General features: G+C 36.3%; 5 protein-coding genes across 6 annotated transcripts; 2 read left to right on the forward strand and 3 right to left on the reverse strand.

The window, feature by feature from the left end:
• Positions 1-679: 679 nt before the first annotated feature.
• On the reverse strand, positions 680-2,288 carry mRpS10 (mitochondrial ribosomal protein S10). Of its 2 annotated transcripts, XR_001847632.1 has the most exons (4): positions 2,178-2,288; positions 1,847-2,118; positions 1,304-1,768; positions 680-1,234 (listed from the first exon to the last, which is right to left on the reverse strand). XR_001847632.1 is itself a non-coding variant. In XM_017616922.1 (3 exons), exons 1-3 carry the CDS (start codon positions 2,184-2,186, stop codon positions 1,507-1,509), a joined length of 543 nt encoding a protein of 180 aa, XP_017472411.1. In that variant the 5' UTR covers positions 2,187-2,288; the 3' UTR covers positions 680-1,506. The 2 variants fall into 2 exon arrangements, 1 of the variants encoding a protein (XP_017472411.1); XM_017616922.1 differs by having other exon boundaries at positions 680-1,768.
• Positions 2,289-5,436: 3,148 nt separating this feature from the next.
• Art3 (arginine methyltransferase 3) lies at positions 5,437-7,912 on the forward strand. Its single transcript, XM_017616909.1, has 6 exons — positions 5,437-5,451; positions 5,940-6,006; positions 6,064-6,414; positions 6,486-6,802; positions 6,862-7,049; positions 7,115-7,912. Exons 2-6 carry the CDS (start codon positions 5,994-5,996, stop codon positions 7,806-7,808), a joined length of 1,563 nt encoding a protein of 520 aa, XP_017472398.1. The 5' UTR covers positions 5,437-5,451; positions 5,940-5,993; the 3' UTR covers positions 7,809-7,912.
• A 2,512-nt stretch (positions 7,913-10,424) lies between these two features.
• On the reverse strand, positions 10,425-12,466 carry Caf1-55 (chromatin assembly factor 1 p55 subunit). Its single transcript, XM_017616910.1, has 3 exons — positions 12,135-12,466; positions 11,472-12,029; positions 10,425-11,413 (listed from the first exon to the last, which is right to left on the reverse strand). Exons 1-3 carry the CDS (start codon positions 12,154-12,156, stop codon positions 10,704-10,706), a joined length of 1,290 nt encoding a protein of 429 aa, XP_017472399.1. The 5' UTR covers positions 12,157-12,466; the 3' UTR covers positions 10,425-10,703.
• Positions 12,467-13,184: 718 nt separating this feature from the next.
• Positions 13,185-15,528, reverse strand: Ref1 (RNA and export factor binding protein 1). The gene is made up of 4 exons (XM_017616911.1): positions 15,141-15,528; positions 14,076-14,277; positions 13,801-14,010; positions 13,185-13,745 (listed from the first exon to the last, which is right to left on the reverse strand). The coding sequence occupies exons 1-4, from the start codon at positions 15,351-15,353 to the stop codon at positions 13,603-13,605; spliced, it is 768 nt and encodes a 255-aa protein (XP_017472400.1). The 5' UTR covers positions 15,354-15,528; the 3' UTR covers positions 13,185-13,602.
• Positions 15,529-18,531: 3,003 nt separating this feature from the next.
• On the forward strand, positions 18,532-21,726 carry Dpck (Dephospho-CoA kinase). Its single transcript, XM_017616912.1, has 3 exons — positions 18,532-19,035; positions 19,118-19,409; positions 19,488-21,726. The coding sequence occupies exons 1-3, from the start codon at positions 18,924-18,926 to the stop codon at positions 19,798-19,800; spliced, it is 717 nt and encodes a 238-aa protein (XP_017472401.1). The 5' UTR covers positions 18,532-18,923; the 3' UTR covers positions 19,801-21,726.
• The last annotated feature ends 2,188 nt before the right edge of the window (positions 21,727-23,914 follow it).

Genomic DNA, 23,914 nt, shown 5'->3' on the forward strand with positions numbered 1-23,914 from the left:
CATTCTTATAATTATGTATCCACTTAGATTTTATTTTTAAATAACAGTGGTGCTAGGTATATTTAGTTTATTTTAAAATATTTACAAACTTTAACTTCATATGCTGCTATAGTTTGGAGGCAAATATTTCCTTGTTTTGTTTCGATTTCACACATTCCTAGGCAAACAGCTAATTTCGAAAGATGTTTTGTCTTCCTCTTCTTCTTACGTTTCCTACCTAATACCTAAGTTCGATTCTAGCGGAGCGGAATGCGGGAACGTAATCGAAATGCAGAATAGGGCTGACTGTTATCAGATATTTTAAATTTTTCGCAGAGCACGTTTTTATGACCGAACGTGCCTATGTACATATCTACACCTTTTCAAACAATATTTCAGAAAAACACAAATGTATTTCAGAAAAACACAAATGTATTTCAGAAAAACTCAAATGTATTTCAGTAAAGAGCAATGTATTTCACAAAAAGCGAAATGAAAATCAGAAAAAACACAATTTTTTTACAGAAGAGGCCAAATGATTTTCAGTAAAACACAAATGTACTTCAAAAAATGGCAAATATATTTCAGAAAAACACAAATGTATTTCAGAAAGGGGCAAATGTATTTCAGAAAAATATTTTTAACTTGGAAAACCCTTACAAGTGGAAAACCTCCGAGTGTATTTCTGCTTGATTTTCAGAAGAGGTGGGTTTGGGAGCAACGTAATTTGCGATTTATTGTTGTTCAGCGAAAATGCACCAGCTATGCTGGATTTGAGCAAGTAGTGGGCACCCACCCTCTTGCGCCTGGGCCATACTCGTCGATGCTCAACCGATTGAGAATGTTTGGGCTAGGGTAAATAATTATGCTAAAACTAATAAGAGCGTTCAATCAACGGACGGACCGAGAGCGGTAGAAAGGCGACTGAAGTACATGGATCAAATAATAAAGCAAGGGAAAGAAACTACATATATCTATTGCGATTGTGCTCGTGCATCAAGCCAAAGCATCAGTCTCTTTATTTCTGAATTATAATGGATGGTAATGTCCAGTATGCGCAACCATGGTTAAATACTTAGTTGGAATTTAGTTTCGAAAATAAGACACTTCTCCAACCATCTTACCTCAATATTCAGCGACATAACACAATGTTTAGATGTGGAAGAGACTGATGCTCACACCCTGGGTCTATTCTGGAATACATAGAGCTTCTCTGAAATACACTTGGCCTTTTCTGAAATACATTTGAGTTTTTCTGAAATGCATTTAAATAAATAAAAAAAAATTAAAAATCTCCATATAAATAAGGCGCACACTAATGTACTTTCATATGCTGCATAGATGGTAATTTTTATACGAAGAAAACAATGTCGTCCAGGCTTTTACAAAACTAATTTTTAACTAACGAAAACAGTGTTTGGTTGTTGTTGTTGTTGTAGTGGCTACATGTTATGGTTGTTTAATATATTCGCTTAAATCATAACATTTTAGCATAAATAAAAACTTGGAAGCACACTTTGAAGTCACTTATGATTGGACTTCACTTGGTGGCTGTCTCAAGTGTTCCGGCATTTCTTGTATTTCGGTTTTCGTAGCATTTAAAGCAACACCTTCGGGTAGATTACGTTCAATATACTCTAGAAAAGTGTCTAACGTTGAGCCGGTCAATTTGTGGAAATTCAGGTATCGGAAGTATGTGCGGACTTCGTATTGAACGCGATGCTTCTTATAAATGTGCACCGATTTCAGAAGAGTCAAGCGGTCATGGTGTGCCTTGCGCTCAGCCCAGCTGGAAATTTAAAAATGAACTAGCACCATGAATATACAAAATACGTACATAGCACATTAGAAATGTACAAATACCTACCATTTTCCCACTTCAATGTTCAAGTGATTTGCTGCCGTCGTTGCAAACCACGCATAACTTTTCAACACCGCCGGATCAATTCCTCGTAATTCAATTTCCAGTTTACTAAATAATTTATCCTTTTCAGCAGCTATTTCATTGATAGACGCTGGTGCAATAGTTGCTAGTCCTTCGCCAGTGGTGGCTGCCACATCAGTACTATACAAAGCTGTAGTCAGGCGTAACAGAGGTAGGCCAGCAGAGACGCGTTGTGTTAACAAATTTCGGACAGCCTGCGAATGTAGAAGTGTTAAATATTTACCAATTTTACTACTAAAATTAAAAAACTTACCGATATCATGTTCCTGAAAAATTGTGTTTGTGTTTTCGATAGAGGTTATGCAAGCTAAACAGCTGACATGCATTGTTGTATTTCCATTTTTGTCGGATGCACCCAACCAGTGTTGAAGGACTTAAAAATAAAAAAATTAGAACAACCAAATAAAAAATTTTTAACGGTATATTTTGTTTTTTGGTGCAAATTGTCAGGGGCGGCGATGGGGGGCTTAACGTGGAGTTTTCAACATTTTCAAAAGCTTATATTTCAAAAACTATTGAACCGATTTTCTAAATATGGACAATGTTGAAAAGGTGATTGAAGGGCCTTTCATTCGATTTATATATATTTATGTACAAAAATACCGTTAATTTGATATATGACTTGTAGCAAAAAATTCTTGTGGACATCATATTTGACTAAACATATAAAAATATAGTTTTATATGAAAAGCGCCGCAGGCGAAAATTTGAAATAAAAATCATGCGATATAAAATCTTACTCTCTTTAGTTTTTACAAAAATTTAATTAAAATTTAAAAAATACTAAAGAAATTGTATATACAAACCATTTTATTTAATCACCTTATTTGTTATAAGATTGAGTTGTAGAATTAAATGGATAATTAATCAAGCTACGCTATCCACAGTATTTTTGCGTAGAATTCCTTTCTGCGTAGGCGGCCTTCGGTGTAGAATTCTTCTTTCTGTGTTGCTAAATAAAAAGGGCTGAAAATCTTTTGTAGAGAACATATAACATTAATACTGTTGTTTTATTGCACTGCTGACAGTTGTACTTAAACCTAACTATATAAAATTATACGCCAAATTAAAGGTATTTTTATGGTCTTTCCAAAAAACATATTTGTTAATATAGTTAATTACGTTCTTTTTACGAAAAACATACTTTTTATAAAAAAAATTGTTATAATTGCGTTTTTTTACTTTTTCTCAAAATATTACCTTTCCAACTGTGTCCATATTTTGAAAATCGGTTCAATAGTTTTCAAAATATAAGCTTTTGAAAATGTTGGAAATTCCACGTTTAGCCCCCACCTAGCGTCGCCCCTGTCACAAAAAAAAGTTTACCATTAAACTCAGCAGAAATTGGTGCACCACGTCCACGTTTTCTTTTTGCTCTAGCTCAAGGTTCGGTATTCTTTAGGTATGCCCAGGCTTTTCAACATTTCATTAACTCTGACATATGTTTGTACAAAGAGGTGGAACAAAACCGGGCAAAAAATCATGAAAGCCTTGTGCAAACATTTTTCAGCACCACACCGTTTAATAAAACAAAAGAAGGTAAATTTATAAGAAAGGACAACTCCTTACTTTGAAAAAGTGCCGCGCCGATTTTGACCGTATCTGAAACGTTTGCAACAGGAATTAAGGCCCGTCCACATAAAACTTTGGCGTTGGCTGACTATGAATACATGAATTCAAATGCAGCCGTCCACATAGCCAAAATTCGGCAACGCTCACGCCAACACAAACCAAAAAGATGGCCAACTCTCATCTTTTCGCGTGCGTTGCTCGTCAGCTGTTGCAAATAAATAAAATTGTGTGAAATATTTTCCCTTTTTAATCAAGTTCGGGCAAGAAATATCGTTTTTAATGCAATTATTGATATGAAATATTAATTTATCTGTCGTTAGTATATTAATTTAGTGGCCCAAGCATTCGCTGCCAAGCGTTCATTGTAGCAAGCGTTCTGTCAAGCCAACGCCAACGCCAAAGCCAACGCGAAACCCAGCAAAACCAGCGTGACCGAAACTCCAACACAAACGCAAATTGTATGCTATTACTAACACACATGTAATAATTTTTGATTGGAGTGCCATCTATTGTTTTTTCTTGCGAGGTATCTTTCGCATATGAGTAAGTAGTCAAGCTAATCTTTTCACATATGACCAAGCAGGCAAACTATTTGGTTTGAAAAATCACACGTACACAAAACTTCTGGGAGCATTTTTGATTCACTATTAAGAATGTGATAGCAAAACGTGCCGAACTTAATGGGCGCGCGTGACGGTCACGTTACTAGGAAAGTGACCGTCACTGTTCTTGCTGGGAAGTTCTATGTGGACCGGCCTTTAGGGAAGTTCCGATATAAGTAAATACGAGTATGTACTCGATACTTTTGTTTCAATACCAACTACTTTTTGTACTTGAATCGTTTTATCGATACCTTCTTAGTATCGAAATAAAAGTACTTGTATCGAATAGATTTGAGGAATTTCCATATCTTTCGGTCATATTTTTTCTATGGAAAATAATTGCTTCGTTTTTATGAAAAATAATTGCTTTAAGCAATGGCACCGCCAAAATCTAAAGTGGGGATATATTTTTACAAAGTGCAAGCAATGCTTTGTAGCCGTAACGTTTTGTGGGAACCTTTCAAAGGTTTAATATTTTGTCTAAGTAATCGTATTTCTACTAATGTTACTAATAATCAAATAAACATATCGATACCTCAACTGAAAATGTACTGAAAATATTTGAGATAGGGCGTTTTGAATTGGTATGTGAGATAGGGCGTTTTTGTACCGAATTCTGAAAGAGGGTGGTCTTGTAAAGTTTTCTGATATAAGGCGTTTTTCAATCAAATTCTGGAATAGGGTTCTTTTGAAAAGTTTTCTCAGATAGGGCATTTTCAAACCGGCTGCTGAGATAGGTCGATCTACCACTCAGGTGTCGCAAAAGGTATGTCACAGATAACGCCTGAAAATTACTTTCGCTTTGTTGCATATAAAATGATGAAAAGTTATCGATATAAGTAGGTATCGATACATTCGCTTCCCTCATACAATTAGTATCGAAATAGCGCTTTGAGTAAACTCATTTGAGTAGGTATCGATACTTTGATGGTATCGGAACGTCCCTAACAGGAATTTGTCTCCGTTTTGACCAAGGCGAATTTATACAAGGTGGTGTTACTGGCGAATTTAGATTACAGCAACGAAAACCACATGTATTTTGTATGGAGGGTGTTATGTCAAATCTCAATTCGCTCNAGGAATTTGTCTCCGTTTTGACCAAGGCGAATTTATACAAGGTGGTGTTACTGGCGAATTTAGATTACAGCAACGAAAACCACATGTATTTTGTATGGAGGGTGTTATGTCAAATCTCAATTCGCTCCAAAGTTTACATAAATTTTGTTTTTGCTTTTGATGGGTGTGCTGTCAAATCAGTAAAAGCACAAACAAAATACATGTAAGGCGAAGAAATCAGCTGATTTTACAACACCACCTTGTATAAATTCGCCTTGAACACAACTGAGCGCAACTGTAAAGCTGAAATTAGTCGAGAACGCAGAACGTGTACTTAAACGCAGTCTGTATACGCAGAATTTTGTTGATTACTGGAGCCCTCAGTGTTGCTTACTACACTGTTGCCACTCATCAATGCCTTTTCATAAACTTACCCTTTCAACTACAATTTTTCGTGCTATAATAGATTTTAGCTAAATATAAACTACTTAGTTTTCAACAAAAACCTTATTCAATAGTAAATTTCAAATATTTTAAACATATTTTGAGTAGGAACTTATATCTTTTTTACCATCTGTAAAACTGACGAAGTGGCAACCGTCTAAAAAAGGAGAAATCAGCTGACACGGAAAAATCTAAATTCCGCAGATTTCTGCGCTACGGGCTACAACTACAGAAAAATTCTGCGGTGTTTAGTTTTCATTTACATGGCGCTTTGGTAAGACAGATCGTGTCAGCTGACTCGGGTTTACGTACCGGTAGTTTACGTTCTTGACTAATTTCAGCTTAAATTCGCGTTGGGTGCCGCACGTGCGTTTTTTTGACTTTTGATTTCCACAATGGAGCACGAAGGTAGCTTTTATTTTATCTTTTAATAAACCAGAAATTATTAACATTTGCTCACTTTAGATATTCCTGAACTCATTAATGAACAGGCCAGTAATTCTGCGAATAGCGATGATGACGACGATTTCAGTGATGTTGACGAGGAAATGGAGACAGAAGCTGTGCAATGTTTGTTCTGTAAACAGCAGTTATCTTCAGTGGAAATAGGTATTGAACACTTGAGTAGTTTGCATAGTATTGACTTCCATCGACTGAAATTCAAATTTCACATGGACCAGTATTCATTTCTTAAATTGATAAATTGCATACGTTGGGAGAATGTGACTGCAGAAAGAATTTTAGCAGCAAAGGAACCATTTTGGAACGACGAAAAATATTTAAAACCAAAAGAATACGAAGCATGGTTAAGCTATGGTACGTAATTACATTCATTGCATTTACAATTAAGTAAACAAATATTTACTTGATATGCTTGACATGCAAAGATTACGATGAAATGCCACTTTTGGCTGAGGCAGACTCGGAAGCAGTTAACATAAATGATACAAGTGCAACACAATCTTTGAATGTTTTAAAAGAAAAGGTCAGAGAGTTAGAACAGTTACTAGAGCAAGCAAGTGAAGATATGACAAAAATGCGCAAAGGCTTTCAACGACTGTTGGAGAAGGAAAAATTGTCATCAATTAGCATTAAAAATGGAAAAGTAAAGGCTCTCAATTCCGTCGCAGCCCTTTCTGCTGAAGCTGACAGTGGATATTTTAGTAGTTATGCACACTTCGCCATACATCACGAAATGTTGTCGGTAAGTGATAATTCCTCCTATGAAATGAATAATAACTGAGTTTTTTTCACCGTAATAAGGATGTCGTACGCACCACAAGTTACCGCGATGCGTTGTTTTTGAACAAACCATTCGTGAGCGGCAAAGATGTACTTGATGTGGGTTGTGGCACCTCAGTTCTTTCAATTTTCGCATCGCAGGCCGGCGCGAAAAATGTAATCGGTATAGATAACTCCGATATAATTTACAATGCCATGGATATTTTGAAGTAAGGTCCCTTCCACGTAAACTTTTCGACATCGCAGATAAACAAATTTAATTTTTAATGACTAGGCAAAATGACATCAACAATGTCACACTGGTAAAAGGACGTTTGGAGGATACTACGCTACCACAAGAAAAATTCGACATCATAATTTCAGAGTGGATGGGCTATTTCCTACTGTTCGAGGGCATGTTGGACAGTATAATTTATGCCCGGGATACACATTTACGAGAGGACGGAGTGTTACTTCCAAATCGCTGCACAATGAGCATAGTTGGTTATGGCAATGAGACCCTCTACAAGCAGCAAGTGACATTTTGGGATAATGTATATGACCTGAATATGTCAAATATGAAAAAAGAAGTATTGCATGAACCTCTTATAGACGTGGTTGATGCGCAGCACATACTTACTGAGTCAAATCTAATAGCGGATTTAAACCTGCGGAAAGTTGATTTAAATTATTCCAATTTCTCTTACCAACTTAATCTTAATTGTACAAAGAACGGAGAATTATCGGCATTTGTGGGTTATTTCGACACATATTTTGACCTTCCTGTACCAGTGATGTTTAGCACTTCGCCTAATAACAAGCCAACTCATTGGAAGCAAGTGGTATTCTTTTTGGAGCATCCACAGAAAGTGAAAGCTGGAGATATTATAATAGGAAACCTCATATGCCGTCGCAGTAGAAATAGTGCGCGATCTCTTGATATCACTATAGAGGCATTCGGAAAAAAATATTCCTATTACTTGGATTAATCTATTAGATTGGCCACTTTAAGATATGAAAAATTGCTTTTGGTAATTTAAAATAGGCAGTGTCTACACACGCGCCTCAGTAACTTTTACCGTAGATCTACAGTGATTTTTAACCCGTAGATCCACGGTAAAAATCACCGTAGATCTACGGTAAAATTACGTGGATTATGTGTTGCCGGAGAAGTAGGGCAGAATTTTTCTGCGTACGCTGCCTACGGCCGCGCTTAGAGATGATAACCCTTACTAAAAATGCTCATTTCTGTATTGCCGGAGAAGTAGCACAGCACTTCTTTCTGGGTAGGCGGCCTCCGGCCGCGCTTAGGGGTTATAACCTTTACTACTCACAATTCTCCTTTCTGTGTTGCCGGAGAAGTGGAACAGAACTTCTTTCGGCGTATTTTTTACCGTGGCACGTGTAAGTAGACACTCCCTTTAAAATAGCGTTCAAAAATAAATGTGTACATTGTAGATCATTAGAAATGAGTTTCATTATTGCTTAGATTAGTAAATATTTTAAGAAATTATTAAATCTAAGATTCTAACAATTTTCATACCTGAGAGCACTTGTGTAGGTATTATAACGGTTGTTTGTATCAGCCTAAGAGCCCTCGTACACTGCTGACTATATCGGATGCCGATGGGGCTTGCTTGAAATACATGAAGATGTAAGAGGTACGCACACTATACCACCTTAATCGCATCCGAAAATGCAATGGAGAGACTACGAAGTCTAACTAAATCGGCGGCCGATAAAGTCTTTGGTGTGCTTGATGATATAAATTCGGCTTGGATGAAATCCTGTATCTCAGTAGCCAGTTCACAACCTCGGCCCTAACATTGGTTAATAATAATAATAATAGATTGGTGCTTATACATATGCAAGTGTTTGGTCGAGCTTCTGCTCCGATTTGTGGTGTTCGCATTGATGTTGTCAAGCAAAGGGGAGGGATCTACAGTTGTACGGTGACTCCGAACGGCGATTGTATTTTTATGAGAAGCTGTTTTTCATGGCAGAAATACACTCGGAGGTTCGCCATTGCCTGCAGAGAGGCGACCGTTGTTAATTTAATTTAATTTAAGAAAAAACATATTTTTTATTTTTTGCGTTGACCAGGGCTTGAGAGTAGAAGTGCACACTGCTTATCACTACACCACAGCGGTCGCCAATTTTTTAGTCTCACTAAAAAAGCTGTTGACAATTTTTGAAACTGGACATTTACCGCGCCTACCTCCCATATAAACTTAGTTTACAGGTAGATATACGAAAACTAGATACATCAGTAACTACCGAAGCCACTACACTCACAAAAGTCGTTTTGAATTCAAATTGATGGGCGTTTAAATTCGCTCGGAGGTGAATTGCAGAACCTGCCTGAATCTGTTTAAAAATTTCCAAGCTGGACTAAAATTAAGCGCGCAACACTGCGGTTGTGATTGCAACTCGAACAAGCCCGCCCCTTCCCATATAACGGTAAATATCAGAAATACGAAAACTCCGATATTTCAATGACTTAGGGCCGGTTACTCAATGTCTGGTTAACACTAATCTGCGGTTAAACATCGTTATCGACGTCTACGACTCCATGCATATAACAGGGAGTCGATAAGGTCGGTAACGATGTTTACCGGGGGATTAGTGTTAACCGGAGATAGAGAAACCGGCCCTTAGTCATTGAACCTTTTAGTCAGTTTGTTCGAATAAATTTAAGTGAACGGTATGAAATTTTAAGCAAAAGCAATTGCTTAGTTTTTATGCATACGGCCTATTGTCAACCGATTGCAGTTGCAATGCAATTGACGTCTTGGAAGTCAGCCATAATTTTCGTCCCACGGATATAAGAAATCATCGTTACTACATAAGAACAAACTAGTAAGAGCACTGCTTCATACCTTTCATGAATATCAGAAAATTTAAAAAATTCAAATTTTTTTATCATGATTTTACTGTAACAGATCACTGCATATGAAAATAGTGGTTTAGGGCTAAACAAAATGTGTAAATTTACAGCATACATAGAGGACTTAGATATCGATCCTTTTGCGCAAAAGCACCGTATGTACATTTTTTAAATCACTTTTTGATGCAACTTTGTTTTGCAACCCATAACGCATCACCTATTCAAATATTATAAATCCCAATTGCTATCCCAAAAATTTACTGTAAATTTTATCGTATTGACAATGAGTTTTTTCTTGTGGGTGAAACTATCATATGTGCTAAGAAATTAGAATGTAGACCTTTTTACAAAACAAATCTTGCGTATTAACTCAGCAAATCTAAACTTTGGTATTGATGGTGCTAGCCAAATGAGGGAAAAGTACAAAAAATACTTTCCTGTAAAACTTGGTTTTTGTAACATACGATAATTTTGCGCAATGGGTACGCTATCAACCCTTCATCTTTACCAATAAACCCGCTTTTACGACTCATAAAAAAGCAATGCACGCTAAAGGAACTGGCAAAAAGAAAAACAGTTATCAGTTACCCTATAAAATATGGGAGGAATTTTGCAAACCGTTTTTGAACACTTTAATTCCAACACACGCACAAAAACGTGCACGGGCAGGCTTTTTTGTTTCCAATTTCGTCGGAGAATTTTCAAGTAATGAATAAAATTTACCTGTTTATGATACTTTATTTGGACAGCTTTTGCTCATATATATATATGTAGTTTCTTTCAGATATCGCTGAACAGACACAGAACGTTAGCGTGATAATACAAAACAATTAAATTATTTCTACGCATACCTTTTTTACAAACATCGAAAAAACCACAAAAGCAAACTGAATCCTCTGTACCTCTGTACCCACACAATGTGAGATTGACATGTAGTAGAATTAAAAAAAAAAAGATATTTATATATAACTAAAACAAACTGTGGCAACAAAACCAATTAGGCGTTGGCGCTTTCTAGTTCAGATGCTGGTATTTCAGGCTCTTCGTCATTATAAACATTTTCGGCCATCTGCCAGACTTGCATAATATTGTCCTCTGATACTGAACAAATTATCCAAGGTTCATTAGGATTCCAGGAAAAATCTGAAATCTTCGCTGTATGTCCACCATGTATAAATAATAGCTCTGGGGGTCCATCTTCGGCGTCTTCTGCGCTCTGCTCTTCGCCTATTTTTGATAAATCCCATACGTGCAGGCGGCGATCCGTTCCAGACGATGCCAAAATTGTTTCATTATGAGGTGACCATTGCACTTGGAAGATTTCATCCTTATGCGACTCAAAGGAATGCAACTTTAATTTCAGATTACGTAAATCCCATAAAGCTACTGTCTTATCAGCAGAACCGGTTGCCAAAATGAACTCGGAGTATGGGTTAAAACTTAAACAATTTACTTCAGCTGTGTGCGCATCCACCGTATGTGAAGGCTTCGACGTATTATTATTACGCGTGTCCCAAATCATTAGTTTTTGATCATCGGCTACAGAGCCAAAAAGGGATTCATGCAGCAAATGCCAAGCAACATCTTCCACTACAGCGGTGTGACCGGTAAATATGTTTTTTGCATCAATTACTCTGTGCTCCTTTGGAGTAGCATTTATATCCCAAAGGCAGATAGTATGGTCATCAGATGCGGATAGAAGATAACCTTTAAATAATAATTGACATTTATTTGTGGTTTATTATTCAATTTCTTCACAACTCACCATTTAGATTCGGATTCCACGAGAGACCGTAACCTTCTTTCTGATGTCCTCGTAAACGTAAATCCGGATGACATTCTCCCGATGGTTCTGGCTTACTAGGATGTTTCGTGTAATCAAACACAAGTACATCACTTGATGGTGTTTTAGTTGCAATGACGCATGCGTTTTGCGGCATATAACGTGCCCGATTAACTTCGCCTTCGTGATTGATCTTAATTTCGATTTCAATCTTCCCACAAACCGAACCAAATCCTCCAAACTCGCCTTTCTCGTTGTCATAGTGTGAACCATCAAACTGTGCGTCCTCACTGGGTAACTGAACGCTCGCAATTAGCAAATGATTTTGTTCATCCGAAGTATGAGTGCCCAAGATCAGACGATGTACTGAATAGTCTTTACCCTCTTGCTTAGTAACGTCCGGTAGCCACTGTGCGGTTAGCGACGGCCATTCCAAGGCGTGTGTCATTACCAGGTCATACAAAAAGGGCGTATTTTTCTTCCAAATTTTATACTCCTCATTAATGACACGCTCCTCGACAGCATCATCAAAAGACTCAGCTGCAAATAATACAATTTAGAAACGTTTAGTTTGCGATTTACTATCAAAAGACGAGTATAAACCAGCGTCTGTAATATGGAAAAAAGAAGCTATGTAGATCTTACCATTGTCACTTCTATCAACCATTTTTTCAGGAATAATATTCACACCGCTGGCGTTTGCTCAAAGGCGCCAAAACAACAAAGCAACAGCGGCGAAAGCAACAAAGGCAGCGACGCAGACAGAGCACTCACACGGAGGTATAAAAAAGTCTATAACACTTTTAGTAGGCAAATCACGAAATTTGTTTATTCGAGACGTTGCTAGTAGTTTAAATTTATATTAAAATGGCTGCAAACATGGAAATATTTGCAGACAAATGGTTGCAAAAAATAAATTCACCGGCAGTACACGAAGCGATCAGACACAAGCTGCAAAGTTTTTTAAGTGAAGTTGGCTGCATTTTTTCGTTAAAAAAGCGGCATAATTAGCATTGCCAACCATAAATTTCTCCAAAAGAATCGGTGCTGGATAAAACAGTCGTTGCACGCGCAATATTTGTTGGGACTTGTGAGTTGAGTAGAGCCATAACGCCTACGTATCGCAGTGTACTGTGCAAAAAAATCGCCTTTTTTGGGAGGAAGGGAAAACCCCGCAATATAAAACAAAAGGAATTGGAAAAGGAAAAGGAACTTGGAATAAAAATTTGTTAATTTCAAATCGGTCAAATATCAAGACGCAATAACCACAATTACAAATTATGGTATATTTTCCCCATGGCCAAATATGGGGTTTTGCCTTGATGGTCACGTATATTACATAATCACCCCTATTGCGAGCGTAGACTAGTAGTAGATAAATGACTCTTATTCGATTATCGCTTTTTCATGGTATTGCGAACATCGATTTCTCATTCAATAAGCGACTGTGAATAGTTTTTCGATCATTTTCCTCCAACTGTTTGTTTGTAAGAGGACGAGCGACTATAAACTATTAACACACTTATTGAACGAGAAAACGACTTTAAAAATACCACGGATAATCGATAATCGACTGTCTTTATCTACTACTAGTTGACACTCGCAATAGGGCTGAATTTTTAATAAAGTAATGCAATTTTATTGGTCGGTTTAGTGTTTTCGCCAATTTTATACACAAAAAAAAAACATGTTGAATTGTTTGCTTGTAATATTTTATTTACAGTTTCAGGTAGAATGGATATCCCGGAAAATGTGAAGCGTTTACGAGTAAAAAAATTGAATTTATAACATGGCAAAATTGTATTTTTAACTTTAGATAATGCTTAAAGTGGTCATATGAAATGAAAATTTGTTGTTTAATCCTGTACAGCACTGATACATACATATATACTTAAGATAAAACTTGAAATAAATCTTGTAGTGTCGTCTTATAAATTGTTGAAGAAAATTTTCACAACAGCTTCAAATTATTGTACTTTTTGGCTTTCGTTTTAATGATCATTTTTTGTTATACATACTTGCTCTCAAGTAACATTTATTTCACATATTTTAAAGTCAATGTCAAATATATTAATCAAGTCGTGTCTTAGCTAATAATTTCTTAAGACTATTTCTAAATTTTCATATCATTAACATAAGCGTCCAGTTCGGCATCCAATTCAGCTGCCGTTTTCTCTGGTACTTTGGGACGCCCACCACGTTTGGGCCCGGCAGCCCCTCTACGATTAGGTGGGCCACGGCGTACTCCACTAGTTGCTGCAATTACAAGTAAGTTAAAGCAAAAGGCCTTTGTAATTTATTCTATCATCACCTCCACGTCTGGGTGGTGGGGCTGAACCTGTTCTGCGTTTGATTGGACTACCACCAACACCTCCGCCAATGCGACCGACTCTTGTCAGAGCTGAAACGTCCGATGTGGTTAATTGAATATTCATTGGTCGGCCATCAAGGGGTACGCCATTGTATTGTTTAATAGCCTTTAGTGCATCTGAACGACGTTCGAAAACCACATCAGCAGTACCTTTAAAAAACAATGAAACAATTTAGTTAAAAGAAGTAGTACAAATAAATATAGCTCAAACAAACCCAATGAGCGTCCAGAGCGATCATAATGCACGGCTGCCTTCTTCAGCGGCCCGAATTCGGCAAACAACTCCTGAATATCCGAGTCCGATACACCATAATCCAAGTTGGAGACAAGTAACTTTGCTACTTCAGATGATCCTTTTAAAATACCACGTTTTGGCCCGTCGTACATGTCGTGTTTCCATGCGCTGTTTACATCGCCCTAGAGGAAGTAGGAGTAGTAGGTTTTGATGGAATTCTTTTTGTGATCAGTTGTTGTTGATGTTTTGTTCTGGACTTTGCGATCTAAGGAATTTTATGTTCTGGTTCGATTACGATCTCCCATAGCGTCGCTGCAGTTATACAACCTCACTCGCAAATGCGTCTTTACGTATATATGACCATTGGTCACTAACGCCTACCGAAGTGGCAGTGGCGGTCAGTAGCACAAAGTGCATTTTACGCGCCAACGAGTGAACGTAGTGGGAACCGCTGACATATCAGTCGAACGGTAAAATCAAATCAAATTAAATATGTAATTCAAAGAAAATTAAACATAATATTTCTAAGCAGAAATTTACAATACTATTAAAATAGTTATCGTTCAATTTTACGGGTTAAAGTAGTATAAAATAACTATATGGGAAATGGTTATTGATGCAATATGCTTTGAGGTATATGTTGAGCTCCTGTTGGGGCCAACGCAAACAAGAGCAACGCTATTTCTTCGCATTGAATCAGCCCTCTTCTCGAATATAATTCATTTTCCGCCATCCAAAAAGATTGTAGTTTTCAGCAAGTCCCGTTGTGCAGCCATTTTATGCATTATTGACATCTTTGTTCTGTATATTTCTCGAAAAGAAAATTCACAATGGGAAATGTATGTTGCTATTTTTTTACTCTGTTGGCCATGTTAGTTTGTTGATAAAAAATAACCAAACAGAACTAAGTCTAGCAAAATGAGGCACATGACTCCACAAATGTTTTTTTTTTTTACTGCGGAACGCTAATTTTACTTTCAATTTATGAAATCCCACGCATTGTTATCCATTTTAATTTCGATTCATTTTATTTCAATTTCTTTACCCTTGCGAATTTAGCCTTTTGTATTCCCCCGCCACGATTACGTCCTTTTAATGTAGCGCCACCAGCGGGTCGGCGACGTCCATCAGCATTACCGCCGCCTCGAATTGGTCGTCCACCTCCACGACGAGTTATGCTAGGACCACGTCCGACAATAGGTTTTGGCTTTTGACTTTTAATAATTTCGTCCAAACTCATATCAATTTTATCAACCATGGTGATCTGTTTTTGTGTGGTGTCTTTTTATAAGTTAAGCTTTCACTTTAAAGCAGCGGTTAAGCCCTCTGGGTTTCAATTAACTTTGTTAAAAATGATGAAATTTTAATTTTAATCGCGCACGATCTCCCGTTCACACCGAACCACAAAAAGATTTCACGGAAATAAAATGGCGACCATTACAGCGATGCAACCAAGCGTAGCATAGGGTTGCATTAAGTTTACTTACTGATAACATGGGCACTACACGATCAAGCACTTGCTTCAAGTTGCAGACATAAACTTTTTTTGCAAGCGTGCTAACACCATGATCCAATTCCACAAGATCTGACAAGATGAAGCAAAAGAAAAAAGTAATTTTCTGGCTGACGTTTGTAATTTCGGCGCCATGTTTTTTCTGTGCAAAGTAAACAAAGAATATGAAGACGAAGCATAAAAAAGAAATGCAAGCAATGTGGTGCATATGTTTGTGCTAACCAATTTATTATTTTTGTACGTGTGGTTGGATCCAATCACCACGCACTTCATTTTAATTACATTTGCACAAAAAAATTACTTAAAAATCACTGAAATAAACCACCGACAAAATACACATAAAGAAAGAAGCAAAACAGAAATAGCAAACTTCAAAATTACGAATGTCACACACTTTTTTCTCAATTGCTATTACAAATGGCTGCTTCTCAACCGGGCAGATCGCTCTCTGCTAAATAACTTAAATACATATATACGTTTTCTATACCTGCAACTTTATTGGCTTTTTATTTGATTTTGACATACAATGTTTTGAACCATGATAATACCATGTTCTGACCGACATCGAAAACATGTTTTCGTTGCTAAAACTGGTTTTCGACCTAAAACTTGTGTTTTCGTCAATGTAAAATCTGTCAAACGAAAACAAGTTTTCGCTGAAAACCACTTAAAAACTCACGTTCCACTCATTCTAATCGGTGTCTGCACTAGTTTTTTTCGATTACTTATCGACCTATATGACCTCCACATTTTATCATCTTTAATACGCCATTTCGGATTTGTTGTTAATTGGCTGACCAAAATAAAATAAGCATGGAAGTAAATGGTTGTTAATGAAAAGAAATTGAAGGAAAAGTATTTTGTATTTGTCAATGTTATTGTGGCTTGTTAACATTTTATTTTTAATGTTTTTATTGAGCTTTGTACCACGATTGTTTATTAGGAAAATTGAAAAAGCAACAAAGGCTAAGCGGTAGAAGTTATAGCACTATTAGCGGTAGAACTTATAGCACTATTAGCAACAAGAGTTTACGGGATGTACATAGCTCAGTGGTTAACGCTTCTGACTTTGAACATCGAATTCGCAGGTTCGATCCCTGCTGAAGTCTAGAAAAAAGAAGTCTGATGAGGAGATGAGGTGATCTCCGAAATAGTGCTATAACTTTTACCGCTTAGACTTTGTTGCCTTTTCAATTTTCCTAATAAACAATCGTGGTACAAAGCTCAATAAAAACATTAAAAATTGAAAGTATTTTGGTTTTGTATTTGTGCAGAAAAACACCAACAGTCGGTGTGAACAGCCTTCAGCCCACAATCCCAAAACTTGTTTTCAAGGTGTTTTCGTTGTCGGTCAGAACATTGTATAACACGTAATCATACGACCTTTTACAACAAAAAAGGGAAGTATCTCTCGAAAGAGATGATGAAAACAATTCAAGTAAGTACTCGATACTTTGCCGATACTGAGTAGGTATCGATACTTTCAGTCTTTTGAGTACAAGTACTCATTAGAGTGAAACCTTAGTGTTATCGATTGAACCCTACTCACAGCGAATAGAGCAAAAGAAGTAAAAGCAAAATTCACAAACGTTCTTTTCTTTCATTTATTTTATTTTTCATTTTGACAGTCTGGTAGCACATCCGTTTTATGTCAATACGCAAGCGGCCATTTACGCTAGTTGAAGAAACAAAATATTTAATAAATAAAATATAACTGTACATACAAAAACATAGTGAAGCAACAGTCAGCTCAGAAACAACGAAAACAATGTTTTTTTGTTTTCGTCGCTATGCTCTTTGTCGCTTTCTTCGCTTTTCGCTTCACTATGTGCTGCTACATTGAAAAATAAAGGTTTGTTTATGTCGCTATTATTCGAAAATGTCTTGTCGCTATCTTTGTCGCGTCACTATGTTCTTTGCCTAATACATAGTGTCGTTTACTAATCAAGTAAAATATTTTAATACCAAATATCTCAAAAACTAGAAGGCTCCCGCACCTAAAAGTGGGTATATCTGAAAAGTGGAGGACTCCAGCTTTCCAATGGTATCACTTTTAATCCCCGAATCGGGGGTCTCCATTTCAAAGTGCACCCTTTACTTTTCAAAGAAAACAACATGGCGTCGAAATTACAAACGTCAACCAGAAAATTACTTTCTTCTTAGGAAATTAAGAAGTATTACACTATATTAAACATTTCTTGTGAATACATTTCTTTAATCTTTCAAAAGCTATATTGGATTAAAATTAAATTGATGGATTGCAATCAATGATGTTTTCTTAAAATATTAATTTCACTTAAATTCATGATATTTTATTCCGCATAAATTTGCGGTTGCCAAAAATTTACTGCTGTTGGAAAAGATTTCATTTCACACAGTAGATTGGCAAAACTGTCTCACCAGAGTAAACGTATTATTCACCCCACAGAACTTTGTCACCGATTCACACACGCCCTACATATGAAAAATATCTTCGTATTGAAGATAAATCCAGACTTATGGCAACACTGCTAGTCACTGCAGTCTGGTGCACTCTTCGAATAAACCTAAAGAGCGAAATACACCACACAAGCGGTTTGACAAACCAAGCGAAATTTCCCTTTGCTTCAAGCCATTTGTGCTGTGTATGGGGGTGTTTGAAGGTTTGACAAACCGCCGTCAAACCTTCAAACACCCCCATACACAGCACAAATGGCTTGAAGCAAAGGGAAATTTCGCTTGGTTTGTCAAACCGCTTGTGTGGTGTATTTCGCTCTTAAGGGCCTGTACCAAATTACAGAAAAGAGGAAATTTTGACGGATCAAAGTAAAAATCTGAGATTTCTCGTGGAGAATGCGAACGTCAGAATTTTACCTAGCTCATGGGGCTAGGTAAAATTTTGACAGCTTATAACCACGTATACACATAATATTGCCTGGCGGTAATAAAGAGTGAACATGAAAAAGAAAGCTGAAACATCATAAAAAAGCGTACGTTACTAGCAAATTGTACAATAAATATAAATTTTAAGAATTTCAGCAACACACAACAATAAAGCTTTCGCACGGGCGTTTGTTTGGGTTTTCAACTGTCAAAATTTTACTTTACAGCAAAATTCCATTTATTTATACTGCACCATAGGAAATTTTTCCACCCCGTCTCACTGAGGAGAAAAAAGTTACCTATTGGCACAGGCCCTAAAATAAAATTGGAAGACTGGCCACACTATAGCCTTATTTGGTGGTTGGTAATACAAGATCATCAGCTGATTGTTTTGTACTAAATTGACTTATTCATACGAAAGAATTAAACAAATAAATCCGAGTTTAAAACAAAATGTTTATTGTGGCCATAACTGGGGGAATAGCTACAGGCAAGAGCACGGTGAGCCAGGTCTTCCTAGATAATGGTATACCAGTTGTTGATGCCGACAAAATAGCCAGGGAAAGTATGTAATTAAAAAAGTTGAATCATTACCATCAATTAACATTAATTAATTTTAACGAACGCTATGTAAAACTTATTTGCAGTTGTGCAACCTGGAACAACGTGTTGGCACAAAATACGACAAGTGTTCGGCGATGAAATTCTTATGCCAACTAAAGAAATCAATCGTGAAGCCTTGGGGAAGGCCATTTTTGGCGACAAACAATTACGCGGCAAATTAAATCAAATTACACATCCGGTAATTCATCGCACAATTTTCCTGCAGGTATTTAAGCATTTCATGAGTGGGCGTTCTTGGATTGTGCTGGATTTGCCGTTGCTCTTCGAGACCGGCATACTTATGGAATTTATCTATAAGATTATTACTGTGTCTTGGTAAATAAAAACAAAAACTTTTATTCCATAAAATAATGAATCATGAATCATGTTTATGCTGAACAATTTCATTTCCAGTGACTCTGAAACGCAATTAAATCGTCTTATGCAACGTAATGAATATTCAATGGAGGATGCTAAAACGCGCATTCAGTCACAAATGCCATTAGATAAGAAATGTGAACAGTCGAATTTTGTCATTGATAATTCCGGTAGTATTGAAGAAACAAAGGAATCAGCTTTGCGCATTGTGAGACTAATGAACGATTCCAAACATCATTGGCGTAATCGCGTCACATTGTTGGGCATAGTTTTAGGCTTTGGATTGGTGTTATATTATTTGAACCGGATTTTTAATGTCTTCCCTAGTTCGGGTACACAAATCGAATAGTTTCAAAAAATATATATACTTATATATAAAATACAAAAGTAAAATACCACTTAGTTTAAGACTGCTTTAACGGATAAGCATATTAATAAATTTCGAAGAACAATTGACACACTTAGTATATGCACCTCTTAAGAGTACATATCGTCGTTTAAAGTACAAAACCGCGTATCGTGGTTCTGCGAAACCTCGTAACTGACATTTGTACCAAAAATGAGATTTGCTCACTAGAAGTTTCTAACAACAAGTCGTATTCATTCATACCAAAATATCGATATTTAGACATAAGAGGTAGAGATACTAAAATTGAAAATGCACAATACCAGCTTGCTGGTACCATCAAATGATTGCACTATCAAGCTCGAAGCATATAACATACCAGCCTCTTAACAAATGAGGTTCGGAAAAGATCGAAATGAGTACCATTTTGTTAAACATTGGGGTTTTTAATTCACAAGTGGTTATTGCAAATTTAAATCTACCACAAACATGGCTCGACTCATACAGTGCAAGAGATTTCTGCCAAAATACTTTTTACTTAAAAAATAGCTAATTTCACCATTCACATCAGCAATCATAAAAATATCAAATCGTTTTTGATGTCGCTGGCACAATCACACCACAGAAACATGGAGGTCAACCGGCTGGCACCAACACTTGATGGCGCCAGCATGCTGGTATCATGTATGGGCCCTTTTACTCTATCTTGTAAAATTTTCGCAACCGCACATACGTTTTTGCTTTCTCTTGATACGCGGATTTGTACTTTAAACAACGATATTGTTCATCATAACCAAATAATAGTTTGCACTATTCAAATTTTTAATTTAGTCAGAGATTTAATAGTAACGGAAGGAATTATACTTAATGTACGTGTGTATATTCAAACACATCATAGCAACTAACTACTGAATGGCCTACTACATTTTCTATGAAAAAACCTCGCTTACGAAAATCTTCGTTAACTGAATAGAACTGTTTGTCACTGTTTAAGACGCAATAACGCTTTTTATTCCACACAATATACTATTAAAATGACTGTGGCTAATGTGTTGATAGCAGCTTTGTACATTCCATTCCTTTTTATAACACTTAAATTACTTTTTTTTTAATATTTACCTTTTAAGCTACATATATACATAAGTATGCCGATTTTTATGATTAAACTAATGTGTTCACACCTTTAATTATTATTTAGATATTTGCTTTCATATGAGGCTATGAAAACCGGAGTAACCTATCAACAAACATTAAAGAGCCGTATGCATAAAAACTAATCAATTGCTTTTTCTTTAAATTGTTGTCCTTTCACTTAAATTTGTTTGAACAAATTGAGTAAAAGGTCTGAAGTTTGAAGAAAAAACATTTGCTTAGGTTTTATGCATATGGCCCATTGTCAGGGCATAGAACTAACCATGATAAAATATCATGAAACTAACGATAACACTTCATTGCAGCTATCGCTTGCTACATATCTACATATTAGGCCATGAGAAAGCAACAGGCGTTACTCTGGTTATTACTATTATTTTCAGTGTAGTTTATTGTTGGAAAATTGATTACAAAATATAAATAGATCACTTAATAACCTTTAAACCGTAAATACCTACAATATTGAATATAAATAATCGCTAAAATCATGTTCGACTAATCAAAATAAATGCAAGCACATTCAATGATATGCGCAAGTAGAAATAACGGTACACACATTTATTTTGTCGACGAAATGCCGTCGCGCTTTTGGAATTCTATTCCAGCTGCTACTTGCTGCAGCTTAAACAAGGGCAACTTTAGGAATGTTCTATTTTCGTACTTTCGAGAATAACTTTTTGTGCTCTGGTTTCGCTATCTGCTAGGAATATCATGTGTGTGTTTATGATTCTACACATGTTTACGCTTGTTATCTTTGGCATCTCATTTCGGTAACGATTTTTTTACGAATCTTTGCAGAAAATTATATGAAGGAGTTTATACGAACTCGTAAAGTAATTTTTGTACGAAAAATCTGAAAAAATTCTGCAAGAAAATTTTCACATAGTATTAAGGTACCCACACACCTATGCGCTTCGGTCGGTGCGAATCTGTTGCGACAAAATGTACAACCCTAGTTTTAAATGAGGAACCACACACTTATGCGATTTTACTGCAGCGATTTATTCGAACATTCACAGTTCTTCTTTTGGTCGTGCCGAAACCGCGTTTTGAGAACGAAAAAGGTCAATAGGAGGATTTTACAACACTAAAACAAAATTGAATGAAAAGAAAAAAAAAACATATTTGATGTAGAAAAGTTAAGAATTTTATTTTTTATTTTTGAAAAATAGTTTTTGTTTGCCTATAAATTGACAGTTTTACTGCGATAAAACCGCACAGATGTGTGCGTACTTGCGACAGAATCGCATAGGTGTGTGGATGCCTTTACTTTGATTTCTTTACCGATTTTCTTCCGAAATTTCGTAAAAGAATCGAAGTGTGAACAGTTTATTTCATTTTAGAAAATTCGGCAAAAAATCGGAGGAGATGTTTACAAATTCTCTAAAATTTCTCTATAACTCATAATACTCTGAAAAAATGGTTTGAAGGGACTAAACATATATAAATGAGTATGAGTGCATCTCACACATATATACAAAAGATGTTTTCCTTAAGTGTCGGATCAGTTCATAATGTATAACATATATTTCGCATTATCGAAACATACATTCCTCACTAGACACAAATAAAGGCGCGAACACAAAAGTTGGCCGCGAAAAATGACGCATAAAAAAAAACTTTAGCGAAGAAAGACTCTAATCATGGTTGGCGGCGACGACGCGTAAACTTATTTTCGCGGTCAACTTCATTTACAGCAAAAGTCTGCATACACCATTTCTTTTTTAAAGAGACACAATATATTACGAGCTAAAATTTGTAGAGTCCGACCGATTAATCGGCATCGGCCGTTTTTGGTCAATTCTTAACCGATTCTTTTTCTTCGGTCCACAGTTTTTAGTTTATTCAGTTCGTAATTAGCTTTTTAAACTGATATAAAATATACACATTTATATTTCTTAGCTTAAAAACACAAATTTATTCTTATTTCTACACCTTTTCCAATTGTACTTCGTATATCGTAAAATGTACTTCAGATTAGTCAACTGTACTTCAGAAACCGTAAAATATACTTCACTATAGTCAATTGTACTTCAGAAACCGAAAAATGTATTTCAGATTAGTCAATTGTATTTCAGAAACCATAAAATGTACTTCAGATTAGTCAACTGTACTTCAGAAACCGTAAAATATACTTCACTATAGTCAATTGTACTTCAGAAACCGAAAAATGTATTTCAGATTAGTCAATTGTATTTCAGAAACCATAAAATGTACTTCAGATTTGTAAATTGTACTTCATACATAAAATGTTCGCCAAAAAATGCACTTACCACAAATGAGGGTTCAACCATGAATATCAAGTAGATTTCAAGCAATTTTATGCATAGTATGTTTATTATGGTCATAAGTACTATGTACATGTATATAAATCGCATTAGATATAGCATTATGCTTGCGATTTTTTGCAATTGAGGCAATTATTATGTAGTTTTAATTAATAAAGTGTGTATATTTTGTAAAAAGGAGGTCCAGGATAATTCTGTTTTTTTTTTTTTTTAGATAAGCATGAAGCGAAAGGCCGCTGTGGTGTAGTGGTAAGCAGTGCGCGCTTCCACTCCGCAGTACCTGGGTTCAAGCACTGGTCAAAGCAACATCGCAAAAAAATAAAGAAAAACGGTTTTTTCTTAACGGCCACGCCTCGGCAGGCAAGGACAAACCACCGAGTGTATTTCTGCCATGAAAAACAGCTTCTCATAAAAATACAATCGCCGTTCGGAGTCGGCGTAAAACTCTAGATCCCTCCGCTTTTTGTGAGAACATCAAGGCGCACGCCACAAATTGGAGGAGAAGCTCGACCAAACACTAACATATGTGTAAGCACCAATCTATTATTATTATGTATTATGAAGCGAAAGGCTATATCGACTGCTGAGTGGAAGATCGACCTATCTCGGCAGGCAGTTCAAAAATGCCCTATCTCAAAAAACTTTTCATGAACGCCCTATACACATACATATGTATT

This window comes from Rhagoletis zephyria, unplaced genomic scaffold (genome assembly GCF_001687245.7).
Source record: "Rhagoletis zephyria isolate East Lansing unplaced genomic scaffold, Rhagoletis_zephyria_1.1 Rzeph_scaffold_01297, whole genome shotgun sequence".
NCBI lineage: Eukaryota > Metazoa > Arthropoda > Insecta > Diptera > Tephritidae > Rhagoletis > Rhagoletis zephyria.